The sequence below is a fragment of the Podarcis gaigeae genome (genome assembly GCF_964106915.1).
Source record: "Podarcis gaigeae genome assembly, chromosome: 2".
Lineage (NCBI taxonomy): Eukaryota > Metazoa > Chordata > Lepidosauria > Squamata > Lacertidae > Podarcis > Podarcis gaigeae.
Window position 1 is genome coordinate 30,613,711 of NC_139679.1, and position 19,324 is coordinate 30,633,034.

Here is a 19,324-nt window from a genome sequence, read left to right on the forward strand (position 1 = left end):
ATCATAAAATTGATGTATTGTAAAATTATCTTATTAAATATAGAGATTCATCATTGGGAAGGGAGGTGTACTCTGTAAATGCCTGTGCCTATATTTCTGAGGCTCAAAGCTCTCAATTAATTTTTTGGCATTATGCCTCGTAAACTTCTTTTTCACTCCTAGGCCCTTTTCTTGACCCCCAGGTCTTCATTCATTTCCTGCATGATTGCATCAACCACAGGGTGTCGGTATTGGCGGCTGTGGAAAATCTTGCTCTAGAGCAGTGGTTCCCACTTGGTGGCCTGCAGACCCCAGGGGGCCCACATAGGAGGTCCATCACACATACCCACCAACATACCCACCAATGGGATGTCTGGGACATCCCATTTTGGGGGGCCGTGCTCTCATGCAAGAGCACAGCACTCAAAAAATGTGCTTTTTGGTGCTGTGCTCTTGCATTGGTCACATGACTCACACATGAGCACGTCCCTGTTTTGCACTAGAGGGTATGGTGGCACCAATAACATATCCAAAACTACCACAGAGATGTCAACATTTTCAAAGGTCCAGGGTGTCTGCAGTACAGCGCTAATTAGGAACCACTACTCAAGTTATGGGAAGAGCAACCCCAAGATATAAAGACAGGCTAGTTTAATATCTCTTTAAAAAAACAACTGAGTACACTGGAAATTGCAAGCAGAAGGGGGCTTACTGTGCTATTCTTCCATCTTGCACTTGCAAAAAGATAATCCTGAGGGTCAGAGGACCCTCTAGAATGTGATGGGTGTATTTCTAGAGGAGGGGCAAATCACATGGAAGCATCATGTGAACTTCCCTGTCCCCTTTCAGCACCTCCCACGCCCCTTCCAACCTTGTTTTGGAGGATTCCCTGACCCTCTTAATTGGCCTTTAACATGGGGCAGCAGTGGGAGGAGAGTGAGAGGAGGCGGGAAAGTGCTCTTCTGTGAATTCTCTTCCACTCATGTTTTCCGGATCTAATCCTGCATCACATCACTTAGGTATGCCATCCAAACTTTTATAGGCACTGAGTCGGTTCATTATTGCTGTGGTTGGAAGCAATCATATGAGTAAGCTTTGCATACATGCATGCAAAGAGTAAATGATAAGAGAATCCTGAAAAGCAAACTTACATTCTTCATTCAAACTGAGATTCTGCAGAGACTTATTCAAATTCCTTACTGTCGTGACTGCTCTTATATTCCCGTAGGAGCTGACAGAACGGAGTTTTGGTGTGCAGGGACTGTCTCGCACTGGAGTCAGGCTTCCACCTTCTATGGAGACAATATTGTTATTCATTTCCTACCCCATTCTCCTAACACCCAGGAAAAGGATCAAAACTTTCTGTTTTTAGCATGATTGTGGCCTAATATTATACAAAGTTGGGCTAGGCCTTGGTAGTCCATAAATGGAGACGAAAACTAACTACTGCAAGTACCCTACTTTGGCATTAGGAGAATACATCCTCCTGCAAACAAGACCTACATCTGAGTTACTGTTTCTATCTGTTCATTTTAGACTTTGCTGACCAAGTGCTGTGCAGGCTCCATTAACTCTAATGGGACTAAGATGACAATCCAATTTAAAGGAATGTGGCGGGGTGTGATGGTGAGGTGTGAGGTTAGTTAACTTTTCTGTAACAAAAGGTTAACCAAAGCTTTAGGGTCCTCCCGCCCCCAGCCAAATGCTTAGCTGCAGGAGTTACAGTATACTATGAGAGCCTGGCATTTCAACTGCTTTCCTCCTTAAGAGAGATCCAAGAAGCATTTGTGCTGTATAAAAGCTTTAGAAATTCTGTGCCAGATATAGCTGGGTCTTGATGCTGGAGATAAGATGCTTCTTGTGCATTTTATTTACATAACAGCTTTAATTTATCCTGAGTAAACACGTTATTATTTTATTCAACGGCAACAAGAAAGACAAGGGAATGGGAGAGTAGGTTTTCATATTTTTTAATATAATCCACTCTTTCAGACAAAGGCGCTATTGAATTACTCATTGCAGGGAGACAACTGTATTTTCATCTAAATTATCTGACAGGAGAGGTTCCCAAGTCCCCAGAGATTATCCAGGATATTTAATATTTAAGATGACATTTCACGAGATAAAAGGCCAGCAACAATTTATCCAGATTTCTGTATTTCCCAAATTAAGAAGAATGTACAAAGAGAAGGAAGAGAAGAGGAGAAGCGATAGAAAACACTGACCCAGTCCACATGTCACAGTAAGAATAAACCCTAGCTTCATATCAAAGTTTGCTTAGAATAAAACAAACCATGACTCCTCGTTTGGATGTAATGCTAAAGCAGGGACTGTGGTTTGTTGCTCCTGCTTGTGCTAGGGGAGAAGTGAGGTGGGAACTATTTGTCCTTCCACAATAAATCTTTAATCTACCATGATGTGTGAATGGAGCCAATATGAAGCCCTCATTTGACCTTCACACACAAAATCAGTTTTTTTTTGGGGGGGAGGGTTGCCAAAAATATGTGATTTAGCCAATAAACTGCCCTCCCTCATAGAATTACCTTCCACAGTTTTATTATAATTTTTTAATAAAGAAAATGATGTATTACCTGGAGCAGCTGGTGATGGCAGTGCATAGTTCTTTTCTTCTTCCATAAACTGCAAGGCAACGGTGCAGAAATTGCTTTCATACTGGACCACAAGGTGACTCAGTGCAACCACCAACTCCTAGGGAGAGGGCAATGGAGGAAAAACAGACTTCTGAACACTGTGTGCATGTGAAATAACTGACAGCAAAGAACTTGAATCACTGCAAAAAAACAGGGAAGATCTCATTCACCTGATAATATAACGGAAAAGCAGACACCCATCTGCAAGTCAACGTTCCAGGACTACTCAAAGAACAATGTTTCGGGTCTTGAAGGCAAATAAACAAATTGATGCAGTATTCTCCACTCCAAATTCTAAGGTTAAGCCAATATATTTCTGAATTTAACCTAGCTAGTCCAGGAGCAAGAGTGCTATTGAAACATTCTGTTCACAGCTCAGTGTATCTTGTAAAGCAGGGAGGAGGACCTGTTACTATGACTCCTGCCGTCCCTGACCGTTGGCTATACTGGTGGGACTGATGGGAATTGGAATCCAACAACATCTGGGCTGTGACAGGCTCCCCATCCCTCCTGCAATCATTCATTGGGTTGAACATTTTGACTTTAAAGTACCAACAGCAAATATTATCAATCCTCAAAATAGCATATAGCAGTACTTTACAAAGTTCCCTTTTGTGAAAATGCAGCGGAAAGATTCTAAATTATTATTTATTCTTTTTATTATTATTTATTGAATTTATATACCTATATCTGGAGGTCTATTTTGTGAGCAACTTTAAATAAAGCAAGCAAGAGAATCAAGTCCGTGAAAACAGCCTTCTGACAAAATTAATATCCATTTGTCACCTCAAGTGGGGACGAGGGCACTTTTTATACTTGGCTTTGTGAAGCATTGATTTTTCCTTCACTTTAGTGTGACGATCTTAAGAAAGCTGGAACATTTGACTCCAAAGTGAATTCTTTGCAACGAAAGATCTTTCATTATTGGCTACTCTCTAACTTTTTGATGCAGCCGAGAATTGTCAAACTGATCTACTGCTACTGGAAGAACTGAAGGGGAAGGGAGAACATTGTGCCATTCTTCTCTGGTCCATTCAAGCTCCTCTGTAGGACATAATGAATCATAAAAAGGGCAAGGTTCTTGTGTGACCTCCTGGGTCATGGTCCAGACCTTAAAGCCTTGTCAACCTTTTCTATGATGATTCCAAGAGTTACAGAAATAGCATGATGCCCTGTTAGAAATGCATAACTGTTCACTGTGGTTCACAGTCAGCTCAAAAAAGAAATCAAATCTGACATTGGGCAAGCAGAACCTTGGTGGTTTAGGGGGAACACAACCTGCTACTTATTTTCTGTGAAAAAGGCAAAGATTTCTTGGTGGGAAATCTTGAATTCTGCAAGACTAGCACGGAATTTTATTTATTCTATCAAAGTCTCTTATTGTTGTTTAGTCATTTGTGCAGAAGGATCAGAAACTTACCAAGGCATTTTCTAAATAGCCCTACACAGTACTACTAATGTCCTATTTACCCAAACAGAGGCTAGAAAAGATGAAATGCATTTTGCCTATGATAAATTTGACAAGACTAGGCAGGAAGCTCTGGTCACAATGCTTCTCAGTGCTATCAAGTGACTGATGTGCTACTGCTCTAAAGTGGGAGGTTAGGAAAAACAATCTTCAAGGGACTATTGTTTCATCTCAGCCCTCTCCCCACCAACCCATTATGGAAAGCTCTTTGCTGAATAGAACTGTCCTGTTTCCCTCCTGCACTTGCAAAACTCATCCTTCTTCCTCTCGGAGGGCTGCCACATACTTCTTGTTTCCAGTAACAAATTAATATTTCATATTTAATTTGGTAGATTGTAATGTAAGACTCTGCTATCAAAAGGGTGATAAATAGGAAAGGACTACAGAGACAAAACGTGGCTTCTGTTTCGGGAGGAAGTAGCAAGAGCATCAAGAAATTCTGCAAAGTGTTGAGGTCTTGGAGAGAGAGGCCAGGCCAGCTATTCTCATTTCCCTGTCCTTTTTTTTTTAAGCAGCAGCTCCAAAATGAAAGTAGTGACATACAAGCCTGACAGCTCTCTGCTGACAGATATCACTTTCCTTTGGCATTCAGCAGCACACTTTTCAATGATGGATATGGTGCCAGGTCTAAAATAATCCTTTTCTAATGCATGGTCTTTCATTATTTTGTTATGCAATGCCCTTTTTCTGTTGCAAAGGGATTTCTCATACTGTACAGCAAATGAAATGCCATATTGATAAAGGCCTCATGCCTGGCCCCACTGGGCAAATTGAAGCAGCCTGACGTTCAGGTCAGACAAGAAAAAGCATTTTGTGTTTCAGAGTGATGGCCCCCAGGAGCTGGGATGGTAAAGGGATCCATGGCGTGTATGCCCTCAATTCAAGGTCAACTCCCCCCAATGACCCTATACCACCTCTTGCAGCAAGTGTTCTTTATCACACTCTGGGTGATGAAGTTAATTTTATTTCCCCCAGGACAGGGAGAAAAGCAGAACAATGTTATTCTTCAGGCTGAAAACAGAAAGGCGAGTGAAAACTGAAATTTACGTAAGCCCCTCAGGAAACGGAGAGACAAAACGATTGACACGACAGGGCTTGTGATTCAAAGAAATTGCCAACAAACAGAGAGCTAGTAAGACCTGCAGGAGTGCAAAAACTTGCCCTGTTTCTCGCATTGAGGAAATGGCACTTGCTTACATATGATGAAGCAGTCTCAGCAGCCAAAGATTCACATTGGCTAACTATCCCCCCAAAAAAACCATTCTGATGAAGACAAGATGTTAAAACAAGGAGAAACCAATGAGAAGTGGCCACGTGGGAGGTAAAATGGGAAGCCTGCTGTGTTATCAAATTACTGTAAGGATTCTACTGGCACAAAGATCTAAGAAGACTTGCCTGCAGAAGCAGCAGTGTGCAAAGGCTGTACACCACAAACAAAAGCCAATTCCAAAAAACAAAGCAAATTTTAGGACAGATAGCCATTGTCACTACCACATGTACACAAAGTATGCATATTCATCCTCATGAATCTCTCAAAGAATGGCCTAGAGAGTGCCAGTTTGCGGACATGCCATGTTTTCTTTATTGCGTAATGCTGCCAAAACAGAATTTCAGAGCTAAGGTCTTATAATGGTGCTCTTTTTCTGCAGATTGCATGCCGGACGGACACCCATCATGTTGTGGAATAAGAGGGCTAGATTTAGACATCTGGGAATCCTAAATTACCCTGCGATTATAATACACTGTACAAAAACAACTCAAATGCCCGGTTTTAGAATTGTATTTCAATAGAACAGACATTAAGTAGTTTCCCCTGACCTGAAGAATCCCTACGGAATTTCTAATGAGAAAGGGGAAAACTTAGCAATATTTTATTATTGTTTGCAATTAACACAGCACTTTGGAGCTAAAATAATTTATCTTGAAGGCATGCCACTATTATTTCCACGTTAGCAAACTGAGGCTTACAGTGAGTCCACAGCTGATCTTATATTTTAACCTGGGTTTTCTCTTCAATACATGAAATAGTTATTGGGCTATTTCTGAAGACTATGCGTCTTTTGCCATTTAATGTTTGGCAATAGTCATGGGTGCAAGGATTCACCTTGTAATGTTTTAAAGCTGTTGTCATTCAGGGCCTCACATGTTCATGACCTGCTCAAGGGAGGAAAAAGGAAACCTAAGCACAAATTGCTAAGGGACAGTCTGAACAGATCATATAAACATAGGATGAAGCTACTGAATAAGGAATCTGATCATTGGTCCATTTCATCCAGTATCATTTACTCTGATTGTCAGAGGTTCTCTGAGGTCTCAGGCAGTGAGACCCACAGCTCTGCTAATTGGAATAGGCTGGAGGTTAAAACTGGAACATTCTGCATGCATAGGATGTGCATTATCACTGAGCTATGGGTTTTCCCTGTTTTCAGTAAATCAAAGTTTTGAACAGCTGCAATGAACTATAAAGGTCCGTGCAGACAGGACTAACAAGCTGAGCAGTAACACAGGGGCTCTAGCACCTACCCCTCCCAACCCCATGTTATACCTTTCGGACCATGGGACTTCCATCGTTGATGAGCTGAGCCAGCATCATGGCAACGTTGTGATCAATAGTGGTAGAATGATCTGTCCGCTCAGCTGAATTGCCTACAAAGGTGCCAAGGGCAAAGACTGCAGCACAGCGAACCTGAAAAAGAAACATAAATAATCTCTGTCCAACTTAAACTCTTAGCATACACTCTGTCACTTGCATGTTTTAATGCAAAGATGTCATAAGATAACATATCCATCCTATTGGAAAGGACTCCCAACATTAAGGACACATCTAGGAAGTAAATGCAGACATATGAGAACTATGTTTTTTTCACATGGCCAGTAGACCCTCAACACATCAGCTGAAAACTGCAATAGTTAACAGATTACAGGGCTGCAATAGTTAATAGAGTAATAAGTTAGTATAAGCTTTAATCAAATAAATCAACTGGGCAGGTATTCATGGGCTTTTCCTTCTCTTCCACCTTACAGTCCCCCCAATCTGCAAAATCAGCTCCAGAAAACTGAGAAATCCTCTGGAGTGGATTTTGGGCATGTACAGGGAGACAAAGACTAGAGGTTCTATTGCACCAACAGATTTCCATTGCATAAGAAGGCAGATATCACGGGATGTTGCCTAATACAAGTATTCATAAAAACTACAAGTGGTGAGTGTTCTTTTAAAAGAGGCATTCTGTCTTTTCTCTTACGTAGAAGGGAACATATATTACAATATGACATCTGCTACAATGAAGAAAGCTTCCTTCAGAATTACTATTTTTACCCATATATAGAATTAATTACTAGATAAATCACTCAAAACTCATGAAATTAATTGACTAAGATTTCTTTTAATCATGTTCATGCCTTATTAGTTAAGATCTTCATAAATTAAACAGCCTTTGCAGCTGTTTCATTAGCCAGCCACTTTAATGGTTATTTGAATTGTTTTAAAAGGTGTTTTATATTTAATTGCTGTACACTTGCCCACATATGTTACATGGTGGTACAGAAATACTTTCATCAATAATTTGTTTTTAAAAAAATGAAAGAATACTTTCAAAGTTTAGTGTTGTGTACCCTGATCAGATCAAGTAATATAGGGAATTTGTTTTGGGTAGCTAAGACAAGCACATGAACCACTCTCTCCACTGGATGCTGTATTACCTCTGGGATTGGATCAGAGAGAAGGCTGTAGAGCTTTTCATGGGCACTGTCCCTCACACCGCACCACCTTGCAGAGTCAAAATTCTGCCAAATTCGCCCCAAGCAAATAGCCACCCACTGGCGCAGAAGAGGATGTGGATCATTGAGCTGCTCCAGGCAAATGGCAATCAAGTTCCCTTGAAGACAGGCTTCCTATAACAAAGGGCAGAGCATGGTATTTTAACGCGTTATTTGCCGATAAAACAATTCTAAGGAAAACAACTCTTTTAGAGCAGCATAGATGCATGGGGTAAGGTCCCTAACATTTTTATTCAAGATTATTAAGGAGGTCAGATGTAGAGCCATCCACACCATTCCTCAACTTTTACTCACCTGCCCGGTATTGTAGTTGTTGACAATCACTGCCAGAATAAAAGCTGTCATCGTCCTATGTTCAGCCTGAAAACACATACAAAAGATTGAGGATTAGATAAAATAATAATATTACCTTGCATATTTCAAGGTAAAGATAATATTATTATTATTATTATTAATAATAATAATAATAATAATAATAATAATAATAATAATATCCTTCCTGCTGGAACTTGCCTCTTTTGACACTGAGGGTTCTCAAAGGTTTCCCTAACTTAACAATCCAAATTAAATGAAATAATGAAAATGGCCATGAAAATGACTTAATCTCATTTGCTTGTATGACTGCCCTTTCAAACAAAAGCGTGTAAATTCATTTAACTGTGGGTTCAAGCTTTCTAAGGGTACAAAGGTGGAAAGTGCTTTTAACTTTAAATCACAAAACACAACGTCTGCCACAACAAATAGACAGACACGTTTCAGACAAAATAAAAAGGTTGCACAGGATTTGCATCCTTCTCTAAAAGAATTCTGAAAATTTTCTGTCATCTCTACCTCTCCATGTGTCAAATACCTTTTGTGCTTCCAATACATTTAAAGAACTATATAAACATTTCCCAAAGACAGTACATTTCACATGCAGTGTGGGAAGACTGGAAATTATTTTGTATGACATTTTATTTTCCCTTAAGTGCAAGATTACAAAAATAATAATAGAGAAGAGAACAGTGCCCGACTGATTCATGCTAGCAACAGTAGTGAAGTTTTTAAAAAATACAAAAAAACCTACCAGGGCCCTTACTGCAACATTATTTTTCTTTAACAGGCTTAAAATACATTTATTGACAATAAATAACCCCTTTAGTTCATTTATTGTGGTTTCTTTCACAAGAAGAAATTAATACTGAGCAAAAGAAAAAGGTGTGCAATTTAAGATTCTTCTTTGATTTATGTGCCCCACCTTGTAATAACGTAAGAGTAGCCCTCTTGGACCACATGAAAGGTCTATCTAGCCCAGGTTCTCATTTCCCAACAGTGGCCAACCTGACCTCCCCTGGGAAGCCAAAAACCAGTGAATGAAGATAATGCCCACCCCATCAATAACTGGTATTCAGTGGCGTACTTCCTCTGAACATGAAGGTTTCATTTAGTCATTACGGTTAATAATGGACTGATGGACCATGAATTTATCTAAACCCCTTTGAAAGTAATCTAAGCCTTTGGAAATGAAGTCCACAAATGCAGTGTGTGAAGAAATAACTTCCCTTTGTCTGTCCTGAATATACTGCCAAACCATTTCATTCCTTTAAGGAAGAGGGAGAAAGTGTCCTCTAACCATTTTCTCCATGCTACTCAAAACAGGACAGTTGCATGTTACAACTTTGTGTAACTTCTAACCATCTACAAAATCAACAGTGTGGCTGCCTCATAAGTGCAGCACATGAACCAGCGTAAATTCTAATCAGAGAGGTGGGATGGTGGTGAAGACTGATTATTTGACCTTACCGGCATGTAGGGATCTGCCAAAACAGAAAGGAAATATTTGTGACCATTGTCCTTCACAAGGTCGGCTTGGCATGACTGAAAAACAAGACAGATGGGGTGGGGGGAGAGAGAGCAATAAGCTGAAGATAATTTATTTTTAGTCTTCGAATGATTTCCACTTAGTTCATCAATTGCACGTGTACAGAGAGTCCTTGAAAGCAATAATCAGGAAGCCAGTTATACAGATAACAACTCAGCTTTGGCTCATTCCGCCTAAGCAATGTACTGGGAGTACAGCCATCTGCAAGCCAGGTGTAGAAAGAAGCGACATCTCCCAGACTACATAACTATACTTATTCTGTAACTGACAAAATTCGGGGTCTTCCTGTTTCTTTTATGCTTCTTTTGACTTTTATGCTAAACACAGCCATGGGGAGAAAGGGAGTGACTTTAAACTTTCCATTTCAGCAGCTACCTTGGGAACCAGGTGGCTCATTTGGCACTGGCATTCTTCTCTGTTCTCTGTATCTGATGAGGCAATTTGAGATGGATATGTCACAAAACTCTGCTTAAAGAAACTTGGTCTGTTCTGAAAACTCAGAAAAAGCTGTCTGGAAGATGCACGTGCATCAGTGATACGCAGATGTTGCTCCCCTCTGCATACGCCTCTCACCATAACACAGATCTTGCAGATGTTCTGGTCTAAGCCCCAAGGACAGGCACAGGGATTCAGTTTATTGCATGAAAGCAATTGTGCCATGAATGGTAGAATTTGGCTTCCAGCAGTTTTCTAGCCATTACTGTTGCAGCAGTATGACAACAGTGTTGATTAAAACTCTAAGACAGGGATGACCAACACAATGTCCTCCTGATATTGTTGGACTACAGCTCCCATCATCCCTGATCACTGGCCCTGCTGGCTGCAGCTGCTGGGACTTGTAGCCTAGAAGCATCTTGAGGGCATCATGTTGGCTTCCCCGCTCTAAGAGCATTTGCTCTGCCCTTACTTACTGGCCTTTAACATTTATTTAGAGTGTTCCATTCTTCCTTGGCTTCTACTAATGGGCTTTCTGCAAGGAGGAAGAAGTACCTAACTCAGCTTGGGTGAGCCAATGACAATTACAGCCAACAGTGAATGCAGCTTGTGCCCAATGAACCATGATTTAACTTATTAGACAAAAACATGCCAATATTTTGACAACTATAAAGTACTCTATTTAGTATGCTCACAACAAGGCTGTAGAATTTAGTTGTTTATGTCATATCAAACCTGCAATGGTATGAGCAGTGAGCATTCTTCCTAAACTGCAGGATTCCAGATTTCTGTTCACAGACCCTTTGTGAAATATCAAGTGATATGACCAATCCAAACGTAACCTTTCTACAGCATGTTCCTCAATGCTAATTATTCCAAATGTTCTACTGTGTAGAAAAATGTGGAGGAAATAAGAAAAGGGCACAAGTCACTAATAAAAAGTCTTCAGACTCATGTTTGGTCCCCTAAAGGCCACTAGGTTGAGAAGCATGGTGTTGTAGCTATGAGATGAAACTGTTAAGCTGGGACCTATTGCCAGACGAAAAACATCTCAAAAGCAGGCTGAGCCAATGTCAACAAAATGCTAATTTACAGAGTGAAGTTGAAGCAATGGCTGCAAAAACACAAATGTCAAATCATGGCAGGGTTGTGTCTTGGATAAACTCCAGGAGGAGGAGAAAGGCATACAGGAAAGAAATGACAAAATATGGAGAGGAACTTCAGGATCAAGGACACAGAAGGAGCATACAATCTTCTAGAGACTGAACTAAACCTGATAGCATGTGTTTTGGCCTAATACACAGGGATGGACCTAAAATCCTTTCATACTGTGACCAAGAAACATAAGTTAGGATGGCCCAATGTTGCTAGGAGAAGGTTTGATTCTTAATGACTGGTGTTGGCATGGTGGGAAACAGGTTAAGCTCCCACACACAGATGGCACCCCTGATTCAACCCCTTTTATTCATTTCCAGTTTAAATGTTTCCCAGCATTTTGCTGTGTCTGATAATAAGGAAATGACATAGCCCAACTCTCCTGATAAGAGAATAATTCCTTTTGAAAGTGAGATTTCCCCACGTTTCATATTGGATGCCAATTAGATGAGAATCAAGCAGGCTGGCTTTTAGTGCTAATAAGGCTCATTAGCAACTGCTTCTTGAAACATTGTGCACTTGCATGCCAGTTTAAGCATTGGGGATGACATATTAAGGCCAGAAAAAGAGGATGAATGAACACACGCACACGTACATACATACATTTATATGAAAGACTAAAGGGTCGCGGTTGGCGCTGTGGGTAAAACCTCAGTGCCTAGGGCTTGCCAATCGTATGGTCGGCGGTTCGAATCCCCGTGGCGGGGAGCGCTCCCGTCTTTCGGTCCCAGCACCTGCCCACCTAGCAGTTCGAAAGCACCCCTAAGTGCAAGTAGATAAATAGGTACCGCTTTATAGCGGGAAGGTAAACGGTGTTTCCGTGTGCTGCGCTGGTGCTGGCTCGCCAGAGCAGCTTTGTCACGCTGGCCACGTGACCCGGAAGTGTCTCCGGACAGCGCTGGCCCCCGGCCTCTTAAGTGAGATGGGCGCACAACCCTAGAGTCAGACACGACTGGCCCGTACGGGCAGGGGTACCTTTACCTTTACCTTTAAAGTGACAATAGGTAGAGAGAAGAGAAAGGAAGGAAGCTGACTTTGCTTTGAACTCTCTCCAGTGAGTTCTGCAGGATGCTAAACACCAGGTGGGTAAATAGTAACCATTCTTTATTCCTGATTGAAAATGCAAGAAGGGTGGGGGTCAAACAAAACGGGTGGGAGAGACAAAGATTCAAGAGAATAACTACATTGTTCAGGTAACTAAAGCTGCTTTTTGCAGACATCTGCAAAGTAGGAGAAAATGACTGAAGCCAAGCTGTATGTATAAGCAGGCTTAACTCTTGCTGAGGATCGGGGTGGGGCTTGCTGCTTCCAATGAATGGTTATTTTGGGCTCTCTTTAATACTGATGCCAATTAGGTAAGTGGCCACTTATTTGTCCAGAAACTGGTTACTACTTCCACCAGATTCCACCAGTATTCTGCCGGCCTGAGGAAAACAGACCCTGCAGTGGAAAACTCTGGTGATAACATTGAACATTAATTTGTACTCTCAATATTATATCTGTGGGGGGGAAATACTGAACGTATATCAGCATCAATGGCATCTCCCTCCTTTAAGGAATCATGACATACCAGTAGAAACAGAATGGTGGCAAGCTTGCTATGAAGGTGGTATGAACTGCCAACATCTGTGAGCAATTAAAGACCTCTCTGCACGCAGAAGAGGCCAGGTAACAATGGGCTTTCATTATCAGCTGCATATTTCCTCCCTCAGCAGGGAAGAAAAAATATGAACCTTGTGATGCTGAAACACAAATCTGAGGGTGGCACATACCTACTTAAGCTCAAGTATAAGATGCTAGATTCATCATTGAAGGGCACAATCTAAAATAAAAGGGTGTTGGGAACATTTTGTTTGGTCACAAGATCTCACTCTTCCCTAAAATTCTACTAGTGGGATTTTTCAGTAGTACACTATAACACAGGTTAAAGAGTCACCATCTTCCCTTTTGAAGACCTCAGTATACTTATTTAAATGGGCATTGACATTAATCCAGTAAAATACTGAGCAGTTGCTCTTTTACTAATGTGGTTATTTCTATCTCTACAATAAGCATCCCACTGGCACCATTATTACATGGAGTTTAAATTAACACTAGTTAACTTATGTACTGTCAGGAGCTGGATGGTGATGGTCAATTATACTATCATTAATGAGGTGATCACATTTCTAAGTTACAACTCCTTAATTCCAGTGCCTGCAGGCTAGCAAAGGATATTGTTTATATTTGTCTATCTATGGCCTTAAGAAAGAATTCTTAAAACAAAAACAGGAGAGCTGGAAGATCCACTGGTCTGATTTCAGCTGCCCAAACATTCTGATTATGTAGGAAAGTTATGAATGAATACTATTGGGAATTTAAAAATGTATTATCCACAAAATCTAAACCTGATGTTAATACATGTTCATTACTTGATCTAACATACCTTTACAATGACTTAATGATTGGCACATCACATGATTACTCCCATAGGATGGTCAAGGGAAATTTCATTCAAGATCCCCCCCCCCCCCAGCTCATTAATATTCCCAGTAAAAATTGGCCTAGCAAAAGTCCCCACAATACAAATTATTATTATTTTATTAATATGTATTAAGTTTGTACACAGCCCTTCATCCAAAGATCCCAGGGAGGCTCCCAACAGAAAAATACAAAATGAGAATACAAAATACACAATAAAACAAAAACCGAACAAAACCAATAACCCACCTCCCACGAACACATTTAAAAAGCCATAGAATGTTAATCAGCCAAATGTTTGGTTGAAGAGAAACTTTTTCACCTGGAGCCTAAAAATATGTCACAAAGGCCCCACGCAAGCCTCCCTCTACAAACTGTAGATCCTTCTTCAATGGCCTAGAGATTACGTGCACTCCTAAAGCCACTGCTTCAACAGTCATTCATTGGGTTTGCACCTGCTGAATAATACATGGAGATGGAGCCCAACAGCATAGGCTTCTTTCCTTCTGGACATCTTACTTTAATCCCCAACATCCTAGGGCAGGCAAAGGCAAACTCGGCACTCAATAACTCCCATCATCCATGACCAGTGGTCCTGTTAGCTAGGGATGATGGGAGTTGTAGTCACAAAACATCTGGAGGGCTGAGTTTGCCTGTGCCTGTCCTAGGGGAAGGGCCGTAGCTCTGTGATGGAACAGCTGAGGTCCCAGGTTCAATCCCCAGCATCTCTAGATAGGGCTGGGAAAGACTTCTGCCTGAAACCTGAAGAACCACTGCCAATCAGTGTAGACAATACTAAACAAGATGGATCACTGGTCTGACTCAATATACAGCAGCTTCCTATGTTCCCATATGGTTGAAGAGTCATATTACAACACGGTGTCAATACACTATCGCCAAATGCCCCCCATGTCAACAATAGCTGTGCCCATATTTGCTCAAGAGTGTTGGCAGGCCTTCTGCTTCTGTTGCCTACTATGTGTGTGTCTAGATGGACATTATCCAGTATGTCTAGTTGCAAAACACAACACAACACAACAAAACATGAATACTATGAATACTGCAACACCAAACCAAGTATTCAAACACTAAAGTGGATATAGAAACAAAAGATGTCCACACAAAGTGCCCATAGACAGTTTTTAAAAAGATACAACTCCTGCTGGCTTTGCCACTTTGCTCATTCTGCACAGTCAAAACGTAAAACAATCTTTTTTTAAAAAAGGAAAGGCACTAACTAGACACAGTCCAAAACCAAGCTTTCCAATATAACACACACTCGTGCATACTTGTGGCATCCTCTCACTCCTCTTTTTCTGAACTTTTAGTTCTTTGTTTATCCTGCAGACAAAACCATGAAGTGCATAATATTTTTCTGTTCAGAAGAATGTAAGAGAAAAGCTAGTTGGAAGAATGAGTAAGTAGACTACACTGAGTCTTCAATGGTCCAACAGTATACATAGAGTGTGCAACCAAGCCATAATCCAGGGATCAGTGCTCCAGACCATAAAGCTGCCCCATAGCATATGCGCTGAAGAGAACATGAAAAACAACAGCTCTAATTGAATCAGAACCAGGGAAACATTTGAACTCAAAGTCTGTTTTAAACATGATTTTTATTAAATCCTGTTCTCATATAAGACTCCAATCTCGATTACTTAGCATTAGAAATTCTGCAGGACCAGAATGAAAGAATCATAGAACGGTAGAGTTGAAAGAGACCTTGAGGCTGATCTAATCCAGGCCCCTGCAATACAGAAAAATGCAGCTGTCTCGTATGGGGATCGAACCTGGAACTTTGGTGTTATCAGCACCATGCTATAACCAACTGAGCTATCCAGGTATTCCCAAAAACATTAGCTGGGCCCTGAGGTACAACCACATGTGAAATTAAGTATATGCTGTACAATCTGAAAAGGATTATGTTAACCTGGTAGTTCTGTCTAGCAAAGCCACTTCCGGCCTGCCCAGGAGGTGGGGTTGCGGGCTTCACGCCCACCCCCACATGAGTGGGGGCTGGTTTCAGCCCCCGCGAGAACAGGGGAATCCCGGCCAGATCTGCCCTATTTAGGGCCAGCTCAGAGGGGGCTCGCCCTCTTTCGCCGGCTAGCCCTCACATTTTCCCACCCTCCCTCCCTTTAGGTAGGTCTTTGACTTTGCTATGGACTTCGGTCTGTCGCCGCAAGGGGCATGGTAGGAATTTTTCCCAATTGGCAATTTGTAGCCTTTTGGTTTTTCGCCTACCTCGTAGCAACTCGTCACAACTTTTCGGCATTGGCGGTAGGCATTGGTAAGAAGGGGTTAAGAGGATGTGTGGGGGGGGGGAGGAACGCCATCACCTCCCCCCAGTGAGCGAAGGATGGTCCGTTAAAGGACTCCGGGGGGCGTGGCCCTGTCCGAAGCCTATGGAGGTGTGGGCCAAAGGCACGCCCCAGAGCGGTGACCCGGGGGAGCTCCTAGTCGACATGCCTTGGCAGGAGACTCCCCCGATAAAGTGTTAACCCTTCCCCGTGTCTCCAGCAAATGGGCTGGAGCCGGATAGTCGATAGGACCAATGCCTAAGCCAATGCCTCTCATTCCTGAATTCAATAAAGTTGTGGCCTAATTCGCCCAATTAACCTTAATTATGGTGTCTTGTGTCTTTATTTATCCTGGTGGGGAGCGGGAACTCGCCACGCAACCCACTACTACTAAAACCTCACTGATATTTTTAAAATATTTCAACTGCTCCAAGTGCTTTCACATGTAATCTAGTTGTGATCCGTACAACAAGCCCATAAGGAAAGTCAGCATTGCTGTCTTCCATATTGCAGAAGGTGGGACTGAGGCTGAGAGATAGTGATTTGCCTAAGGTCACCGAGCAAGTTCACGGCCGAGGCACAGTTCATAGCCTAGCCACTACACTGCACAGAAATACACTTTTAGCTTTCCTCCACTTTCTACCTTCTTTTTCTTCTGTTGCACAGATGTGATTCACTGCAGCTGAACAATTAATCACTACATCTATCTTTCAGTCAACACACCAAAACAACAGCTTCTCATGATTGCCTACAGCAGCTGGGATAATGCTTTCACTTACATTCAAAGGACATTCCCCTGCAGCCATTGTTACCTGACATAAATCTTGCAAAATGACTAGCTCTGGAATGCCATGGCCATGCAAGAAACATACCCATAAGAGCCTAAACCTTAAGGGATAATTGCTACTGGGCTGTTAGGCAACAGACCATGTCCTATGCCCCTCCCAGCCCCCTCCTCTACTTTTAACACACTGCATTTCATTCTTTGTCACACTATGACGGACAGTCATGGAAATCTAATATGTAATGGATTTTGGATATACACTGCAAACACAAATGCTTCTATGCCTTCATTTTTATGTTAAATTCCCCATTAAGGGATCGGAGAAAGAAACGGTTGGGCATTGTCACCTTTAGGGATCACAGGTTGACAGGGAATCCTTTTGTGATGGACATTCCCCCTACGTTTGCTATTATACTTATGGTTAATGGGAGGGGGGATGGTGTGTGAACATGAGATGATGTTTCACAAATGATAAAGGAGGAAAAAGTACAAATGTTTCCCAGCCTAAGATATTATATCCAGTGGAGTGAACAAAACATGGAAAGGGCTTCCTGTCTCAAAATCCCAGAATTGCTGCAGAATGCTGGATCATAGAAAGCATAATGCATAAATGAGGTCTAAACTCTAAAGGATTTACATCTCTGGCACTCTAAAGCATGTACTTCAGTCTAAGCTGGAAGGCTACATCCGGCCTTATCTTTTAAAGACGGGAATGTGTTCTGTACTCCCTGACAACAATTTCATTGGCATATTGGCCTCCACGGTGCTGTGTGCCAGATTCGGTGAATATATTCTTATTCTGAATTATACATGGAGGCTTGTATCTCCAGCCAAACAAAAACATGTATCAAAAAAGAGCTTTTTCTTCCCCAGAACAGCTTGAAGATTACTTTTCATTTTCTTTGCAGTCCAAAATCCTCTTAAAACATTATCCAAAAGATATTTAATAACACTAAACATAACTCTGGATCAGCAGGAAAGGATGCCAGCGTGTGACCATGGCTCTTTCCTCCTGCTTGTGCTTAAAGCATTAATCAGCAAAGGCAATCAAAATACTTAAGTCAACACAAATACTGTAAATGTCAGGCTTGTAAAAAAATATCTAGTTTTGATGTTGTAATACTTATATTGGTTAATCATTTCTGTCTGCAATTACCTTTATGCACAATGCAAGCTGATATACCTTTAGGTGAATTAAAAATGAGACTAGGAAGTGAGACAGACATAGGCATACAGAGTCAACACACAAAATGACCATTGAGCTTTTAATAGCAGGATCTACCAGTAGGTTCCAGTAAATCCTAACTGGCTTCAACGTAGATGGTCAGACAGACAGACCGGGAGAGCTACATGAAGACAGCCCTGTATTTCATCTTTTAATGTTTCATCTTTTATTATGTTTTTGTATATGCTGTAAGCTGCCCAGAGTGGCTGGGGAATGTTTCATCTTTTATTATGTTTTTGTATATGCTGTAAGCTGCCCAGAGTGGCTGGGGAAACCCAACCAGATGGGTGGGGTATTATCAACACCCCCCCAATAACCCACCCCCCACATTTAATAAGCCATAGAATGTTAATCAGCTGACTGCCTGGTTGAAGAGACACTTTTTCTCCTGGAGTCTAAAGGTGCCAAGTAAGCCTTCCTGGGAAGAGTATTCCACAAATTGCAGGAGCTGACTAGGTCCCTCTTCAATGGCCTGCAGATTGCATACACTCCTAAGTCCAACTTGCTCATGGTTCCACATTAATTCCCTTTGGGCAAGTCTCTCATATTAATGACATTCCTAAGCATGAACAAGTTATCTCACGTGTTGGCTCTGCAATGAATCAAGACAGCCCTTTTAACATATTCTGCATCATCACTAAATTAACATTTCATGGTTACTCACACTGTCCACTGCAAGGATTTTGGCCCAGATGAAGACCAGAAGAGGTCTTAGCTCTCGAGCAGAACTCTGGAGAAGCTTTAGCACATAAGGGAAAATGCCAACAGACAAAGCCTAGAGGAAGAGAATTTGAGAACCAAAAATAAACTTAGGAAGTGTGGAGTAGGTGAACCCAGCACGAACTTTAATAGCATGGCAAACGCCTGACAATGAATCACAATGATCATGCTAAAGACATAATCTCAGCATATTTGTCAGTTTTATTCAAGGATATCAGCTGCTTTTTTCAATCTCATCTGGATTCCCAAAACAGAGACTTAATTTAAAACCACATTTTGCTCAGTGTACAACGTGTTTACAATGCATTGCTCTCTCATTTGACTCTTCTTGCTTCTACTAGGAGGCAGCTTGCAAAAAAAAATCTAATCAATCCAAACAACGTTATTTCTAATGGATACAGTGCTCCATTTCTTTGCTTTCTCTCATTTTAAGTTTTTTACTTTTACTTGTACATAGTTATTCCACCAATGGCTTGTGCACAAGCCATGCATAGTTCAAATCCTCAAAT

General features: G+C 41.4%; 1 protein-coding gene across 2 annotated transcripts in view; it reads right to left on the reverse strand.

Moving 5' to 3' along the window:
• The window catches only part of RPTOR (regulatory associated protein of MTOR complex 1), a 311,493-nt gene that overhangs the window by 75,639 nt on the left and 216,530 nt on the right, over positions 1 to 19,324 (reverse strand). For both annotated transcript variants that reach the window (XM_083727385.1, XM_083727384.1), the window contains exons 13-19: positions 18,760 to 18,870; positions 9,658 to 9,732; positions 8,170 to 8,235; positions 7,798 to 7,989; positions 6,644 to 6,784; positions 2,571 to 2,688; positions 1,131 to 1,271 (exon numbers count right to left, since the gene is read on the reverse strand). In XM_083727385.1, the coding sequence (XP_083583511.1) occupies positions 1,131 to 1,271; positions 2,571 to 2,688; positions 6,644 to 6,784; positions 7,798 to 7,989; positions 8,170 to 8,235; positions 9,658 to 9,732; positions 18,760 to 18,870 (844 nt within the window). The remainder of the gene's footprint in view (positions 1 to 1,130; positions 1,272 to 2,570; positions 2,689 to 6,643; positions 6,785 to 7,797; positions 7,990 to 8,169; positions 8,236 to 9,657; positions 9,733 to 18,759; positions 18,871 to 19,324) is intronic.